Consider the following 7525-nt stretch of genomic DNA (forward strand, 5'->3'; position numbering starts at 1 on the left):
AATGCTCCATGGCTAGCGAGACCAAGCCATCGACCGTGTCATATGCTAGTCTAGTCAACTGCGCGTCCACACAACCCTTTCGACTAGGCGCCTTTTAGGACAGTAATCATACAATGCATAGTCCCACAAACAAGTCATGTACTTGCTGATATACATCATTGATAATGTCTAAGGACTATCTTTATTCATAAACACATAGGAAATATCATCATCCATGATTGCCTCTAGGGCATATTTCCAACAGTGCCCCTGAGATATCACATCTTTTATTTGCGGATGATTCCTTATTATTTTTTCAAGCGTCGGAGCGGCAGGCATTATTGGTGAAGGGTTTGTTGAACACTCACACGGAGGCCACGAGCCAATTAATTAATCCATCAAAGTGCTCCATCATTTTTTCTAATCATTGCTTGCCCATGGTCGCTACAGAAGTAAAGGGTGTTCTGGAAATTACTCGGGAATTTTTTGAGCCTAAGTACCTTGGACTCCCAGCGCTGGAGGGGAGAATGCACCAAGGGAATTTTGAAACTATTTAGGAGAGACTGAGGAAAAGGTTAGTAGATTGGGGGAGCAGTACATGTCCTCAGGTAACAAAGAGATACTAATCAAGTCACTGGCCCAAGCGATTCCGACTTATGTGATGAGTGTCTTCAAGCTCCCTGCCTCGGTATGTGATGAACTAACACGTATGATTCATTAGTACTGGTGGGGTGTGGAAAAAGGGAAGAGGAAGATGGCATGGCTGAGTTGGGACAAGATGAAGCTACCGAAAGCTATGGGTGGCATGGGCTTTAGAGATATGAGAGCTTTCAACCATACGCTTCTTGCTAAACAGGCCTAGAGACTTATCGATGCACCAGAGAGTTTGTGTGCTAGACTGTTGAAAGCTAAGTACTTTGCTACCGATCATCTTCTTGATACTGTGTTCTCGGGCAATGGGGTGGCGGTGTGGAAAGGCATATTGCATGGGCTCGAGTTGCTGAAGAAGGGTATAATTTGACGCGTTGGGAATGGGACTCTTATTCGTACATGGAGAGATCCTTGGATCCCATGACCTTATTCTTACCGGCCTATCATCCCGAAGCGCAACTGTTGTTTCAATAGAGTCTCTGATTTTTTGGATGGAAATGGTGCTTGGAGGTTGGACAGATTAAGAGAGCACTTTTGGTCGCTGGACATCGAGCATATACTAAAGATACGAACTTGCCCGGGGCAGCGTACAGATTGTTTACGGTCAGAAGTGCATATAAATTGGCCACATGCGATCATGAGGTTTCTTTTCGCAGGAGGCTCTTCTAGCTTTGTCCCTAGCGGTCGCCGAACGCTATGGAATTGCATATGGAAATATTTGGTTCCACAACGCATGAAAATATTGGCTTGGAAAGTAGCCACTGGAGCCCTACCAACACAAAAATGTAAAGTCTTTAGGAATCTTGCAACAAGATCCACGTGCCCCTTATGTGGTGTGGAGGAGGAAGGAACATTCCATGCCTTAGTGGCGTGCCCTCTTGCCAGAAGTATATGGACCAGTATGCGTATTAGATAGCCCCTCCCTGGTGATGATTTGTTGATTGACAATGTAAGGGAGTGGCTACTACATCTTATATCTAGATGTCATGATGATACACGAGACATGATCATCATGCTCCAATGGCGTATTTGGCAGCTGCGGTCTGACCAAACACATGGTAAGAAGGTTCCTCCGGTTCATGTCACAGTCGATTTCTTGGACAACTACTATCAGTCAGATTGGCGGGTAGGTTCTCACCTGAAGAGATTGTTAAAGGGAAGATGCCATCTTCGGCTACCCCTCCCATGGTGGAGAAACCGAGGCCTCAAGCAGCGCCGTGGCCGAAACCACAACCAGGTCATATGGCACTCTCGGTGGATGGATCCTTTAACGGGTCCGACGGATCTGCTGCTGCTGGAATGGTGCTTCGCGACAACGCCGGTCATATCATCTTCTCTGCGTATCGTGTGATCTTCCACTGCAACGACTCCTTGGAAGCAGGAATACATGCGACCATGCAAGACATGGCTTTGACTGTCCAACACTCTACACTTTCAGTTGTCGTTAAGTCGGATTCATTGGAAGCGCTCTCTTGCTTATTGAACGGGAGTCTTGAGCGCTCGGCGTATGATCATTTGGTTAAAGAGATCAAAGAGTTAATGTGTAGTAGGGAGTTTTATCCTCAGAAAATTCTTCGTAGTCAAAATAGAGTTGCAGATCGTTTGGCCAACTATAGCCGTACCCAGAGCACAACTGCTGTGTGGTTGACCTCGGCTCCACATTGTATCGAGGATTTGTGGCCTCTTGATTGTAACACTATTACTACTTAATAAAACTCCCTTTCCCTTGAAAAAAAATAATGATGTCAAAAGAAAAAAACTGGTTTGGCATAATGGGATTTGTAGGAAGGAAGAACGAGCCCAGCAAGGTAGAGTCCGGTCCGACCGCGAAGGCCCGAACCGACCCACAGCCGAAACAATCCCCGTCGCGCCCGCGTGGGTCGTGACTCGTGCGCCCTCACCACCACGCGTTCTCCCTACGCGTCCCCCCCTACTATTTTATCGCGCCCGCCTCCCGCAAAAATATCTCCCAAATTCCCCAACGCCCCACGACTTGGCAACCCTAATCAGCTCCCCCACCAATTCTCGATTCCCCGTCGCCGAGCTCCCCCGTCCCAACCCTAGCGCCAGATCCGCCCGCTCGCCCGCGCAGCCATGGCGGAGTCCCTCGACATGTCCCTCGACGACATCATCAAGAGCAACAAGAAGGGCAACTCCTCGTCCGGCGGGGGTGGCCGCCGCCGCGAGGGCCGCCGCGGATCTGCCGCTGCCGGCAGCGGCGCGGCAGCGGCCGCCGCCGGAGGCGTCGGCCCCAACAGGCGCGCCTTCAAGAGGTCGGGGAACAGGGCGGCGCCCTACCAGCCGCCGAAGGTACGAACGAATCGCACGGGCTAGGCTTCGCGCCGTCGGCGGAGGATGGTCTTCCGTTTTCGCCGAGGCGGGGGAGGATGATCTGGTGGTTTTCTCACTCTGGTGTGACGCGATCCAGGCCCCGGAATCGGCGTGGCAGCACGACATGTACTCGGACGCCTCTGCCAGAGGCGGCGGCGGCGGGAGGGTCTCGGCTATCGAGACCGGCACCAAGCTCCTCATCACCAATTTGGACTTCGGCGTCTCAACCGAGGACCTCAAGGTATATACGTCGCCGGATCTACATGTCCAGTTGTTGCTCTCATGTAACTTGGTTGCTTCTTAGTAGTTGGTCTCAAAGAATCTCATAGTTTCCCTGGACGTTGTATTAGTCAAGCTATTTTATAGATCTGGCACAGGCTCAGTACCACAGCTGTGATTTGGTCGTGCTAGTAGCCTCGCGTTGTTGAATTTTCTTAGCTTGTTTCTGTGAATAGGACTTTAGTTCTCAATTGTAATTAATCGTTAATGGTTGTTTGGAAGGGTGTGACCTCTTGACTGGCGTGGTTATGTTTTCGATTGCTCTACGGTAGTCTCAGTTTGGTTCGTTTAATTGATGATGCTTTTGCATATCTTATTGCTTACTTCATAAGTTGACGCTCACTTGGAATCATTTTCTTGTTATAAACTTAGTCTCTCAGTTTGTATAGTTTACTTAAATGTTGATATGCTCTCCATAAAATGCTTTTTGCAGTTTCTTGTTCATAAGGTACTGTTCCTGAGTTATTTTTTCTTTGAATGGTTCAGGAGCTTTTCTCCGAGCTGGGTGATGTGAAGCGATGCTTGATTCACTACGACCGAAGTGGGAGGTCTAAGGTACTGATCTAGTCTTATGTTTTTCTTTGTTCCATCTTCCATGTGTGTGTTCTGTGTGATGCCCAACAGTACTTACGTTCTGCAGGGAACAGCTGAGGTTATATTTGCAAGGCGTGGTGATGCTGTTGCAGCGCTGAGGAAATACAACAATGTCCAACTTGATGGCAAGCCTATGAAAATAGAGATACTTGGGACCAACACTCCTACTGCTCCAGCTGCACTACCAACCAATAATGGAACCTATGCTAGGAATGTTGCTAAGAGGTATGTTAGATTTGGCGCATTACATATTTGTGGATTCAATTTATTGCCAGTAAAGTATCTGAATTTGCCTGTTTGCCAGAATTGGTCATAAAGTCTTGTGTGATATTAAATGTTGTGGATGGTGAATTGGTGATAATACGACTGCAGAGGTGTTCCATTATATATTGCCCAATATTTCATTTGACATTATATAACAGTAGGTGCTCGACGTGTTGCAATGGCATCACATTTAGTTTGTTCTTAGTTTGTAGGGGTATTAGCAGAAATGAATTATGAATTTCAGTTTCAAGAATTCATCTTTGTCTACATAGTTAGCTGGTTAGGTTATCTAGCATATTAATCATGTTCCACCATTTTCCTGCTTTATTGAATGTTTATAGGTGCACCTTTTGTTGCTTTGTCTGTTAGTAATAGATTTTCCCGCCTTAACGTACACCACTTCATTTGTTACAGTGCACCAAGGGGTGTCTCAGCTAGTTTGCCACAGAACAGATCCCGTGCAAGGGGTGGGAGGGGTCGTCGTGGTGGTGGCGGAGGCAGTGGATCTGGCGGTCGTCGTGGGAAAGAGCGTAGTCAGCCAAGGTCTGCTGAAGAACTTGATGCTGAGTTGGAGAAGTACCATGCACAGGGTACGACGCCGATGCAGACCGCCGAATAAATCAACATCTTTGCAGCGTTGATATTTCAACATGAAATTTGAAGGGCGCCCCTTTGTTCCCGCTTTTTGTGCTACTATATGTTCAAGGGACAACAAAACCTTTTACTTGTCAGGTTCTTGGCTTACTGAATTGTATGGGTTATGTGTCCTACATAGAACTAGAGTTGAGTGGATACCGGTGAACACTACTGTTATGAACATTACTTGATTGCCTTTAGTTTCTGCCTTCCTTGAGGAGCGCAAGGACTAAGGACCACCCAAGTTGCTCTGCATGTGAAAGTTATTGAAGATGTATGAGGTGAACATTCCTGTGCCGCCGATCTATCATGAGGCTGAAATTCAGATGTGCCATGGTGATCAAGCTAAACCCTTATTTCGGGTGGTCTTTGGGCGCTGTTTCCCTGCTGAACGATCTTTTAAGCTTCAGCCATCTTTAGTAAGAGGTATGTTTCCCTATCTGCTTACATTTCTTCAGTTAGTTGGTTAATTTATTCATGGGTTTAATGATCCTTTTCTCTCAAATTGCAGGTGGTTGCTACTCTTATGTTATTATGCTAGCATTGCTTTATTCTCTTGCCCATAGCAAAGCCACATGCCAGCTGGAGAGATTGTGTGATCTTCCTTCGCCAGGTGCTCAACAAGTTGCCTGGTATGGTTATTGTGGCTTTGCTAATTATGCTTCTTCCAAATCAAGGTGCAAATCTAGCAATATTCTCTTCACGTACCGAGTCACATCCCAGCTGGAGGGATACTGTTCTTTTAGAAGTTTTGCGTGATCTTCCTTCTTCAGGGGTCAATTACTGAAGAAGCATTAAGGTGCAAATCTTGCTTTGCAATCTGCTAACAGTTAAGGGTTGTCAATTGGTTTGGTGGATTCGCTAGTTGGGCTTCTTACTGAAGAAGCATTAAGGTGCAAATCTTGCTTTGCAATCTGCTAACAGTTAAGGGTTGTCAATTGGTTTGGTGGTACACAGATTTTCCATTCTTTGGACGCCCCTTTGGCCCCCTTGCAGCTGCTGACTTCATTTATGATGGTTGGTGGGCCTTTCCGTTTGAAATTCAACTAGGCATCAAAGTATTATTTGGAACCCATCGTCTATATCTTTGTTCCTCGCCGGGGATCTGAAGCGTAGGATCAAATTTTTCTGTTCGGTTGCATGATTGCAGATGAATGTTGGCTTGTAGTTGGCCAATCAGCTTAGTTTTTGGTGGCATGATAAACCACCGAAGTACTGAGTTGCTTGTTTTAGTTTTTCTCTATTCCAATGTGGTAAGTGTTGCATTGGTTGACGTTCTGTTGTTTTAGTGGTTTTTTTTGCCATAATTAGGAAATATTTACTTTATATACAATGTGGTTTATATCTGTGTTTTGCGGTTGAAGAGGTTTTCAGTTAGTGAGAACCTGAACGAAAATGTCGCCGGCCGAACTTTGGATGATTGGAGGATTCAACGGTGCTGTTCACTTTTGCTCCATGCATCGACGGCCTGATGCCCTGCATCTTCTGCAAATTGTCCATAACTCGTCCGCTGTGTAGTTAGGTTGAACGTGGTGCGAGATGGTTTAGGCATGTAGCGATGCGTAGGTCCGAACTTTTTTAAAGCAGTACAAAAAGACCACGGACTGAAATGCTTCTGGGCTTTTTTTACCCTGTGGGCCGAATTAACGCTCATCTGGTCTCCCAGAGGCCAGTGTTACAATTAGATTATAACTGCCTTACGAACACGCACCTATTCATTAAACAGGCACCTCGTACAGGCGTCTCTTGTAAATCCCCGACCAGGCGTCTCTTGTAAATCCCCGACCAGACGGAATCCGTATATAAATGCCTCAACCATCAATGAAGGCATTTGTTCGACTGGTTCGCGGGGTCGCCGCCTCTTCGTCGCTGGCCACCGCAGCAATGGTGTTGGTGGACTCTGCCGCTTCCGGTGTGAAGGTTGGAATCAGCGCCGCCAGGATCTTCGTCGCCGCCACGGAATGGTGCGGGGCCCTTGAACCAACCCGCGCAGCCATTGGCGCCTCTGCAGCCCAAAGTGCCCGCCTGGCTTCTCGCCGGTTCGGCCGCACCAAGGCTCGAGGCCGGCTTTGGTGGCTTCGCCGCCGCGGTTCTGGTGATTGGTGTTGAAAAGGAACGCGAGAGAGGGAGACAAAGAAGTAAAAGTGAATAGTTATTCTCATTGATGATGTCGTTTACACATGTATATAGCCCTTTGAAGGGATGCGACTGAAGGGATGTGAGGCAACCACCTCGGTTAGGAAAAGCAGGGATTAATAGAATTAATTAAATCCTAACACTCCTCCTAATCCATGCTTGTTAGTGTAAGTATCATCATTTTGAAAAAGCTCCTCCAAAAAACCCTATGGGAAAAATATGAGGAGATAGGTGTTTGATATGTTGCTAAAACTCCTTCAAATCCAGGGGGAAAATAAGGAGAAAATGAACATTATAAAAGTTGGCACTTCCATGAACACATTTTTGGAACATAAAAGTTGGTAGAAACCTGGTGAACAAATCGGTCCCATGATTTGACTTGCAAGATATGCAATATAGTGATATTGTTTATTATGTAACCTGTTTGCATCCGGGCAACATAAGAAACATTATCGTTGAGATAATGGTTGGTGGATGTAGCCATGAGATCTGTTTCAAAGACTCTTCATGAGAGGGCTACAACACCTAGTACGAATACTAAGCTTGTCAATGATCTGACATAGTGGGGGATCTGATCAATGTATCCAATGATATCGGTGTTCACATTTGTGTGAAACTGAAAATTCAGGACAAGATGTTTGATGCCTTGGAGACA

General features: G+C 46.4%; 1 protein-coding gene across 1 annotated transcript; it reads left to right on the plus strand.

Moving 5' to 3' along the window:
* Positions 1–2584: 2584 nt before the first annotated feature.
* On the plus strand, positions 2585–5020 carry LOC123092575 (THO complex subunit 4A). Its single transcript, XM_044514375.1, has 5 exons — positions 2585–2940; positions 3059–3202; positions 3727–3795; positions 3881–4059; positions 4513–5020. Exons 1-5 carry the CDS (start codon positions 2725–2727, stop codon positions 4715–4717), a joined length of 813 nt encoding a protein of 270 aa, XP_044370310.1. The 5' UTR covers positions 2585–2724; the 3' UTR covers positions 4718–5020.
* Positions 5021–7525: the final 2505 nt, after the last annotated feature.

The sequence above is a fragment of the Triticum aestivum genome, chromosome 4B, assembly GCF_018294505.1.
Source record: "Triticum aestivum cultivar Chinese Spring chromosome 4B, IWGSC CS RefSeq v2.1, whole genome shotgun sequence".
In the NCBI taxonomy this organism is placed as follows: domain Eukaryota; kingdom Viridiplantae; phylum Streptophyta; class Magnoliopsida; order Poales; family Poaceae; genus Triticum; species Triticum aestivum.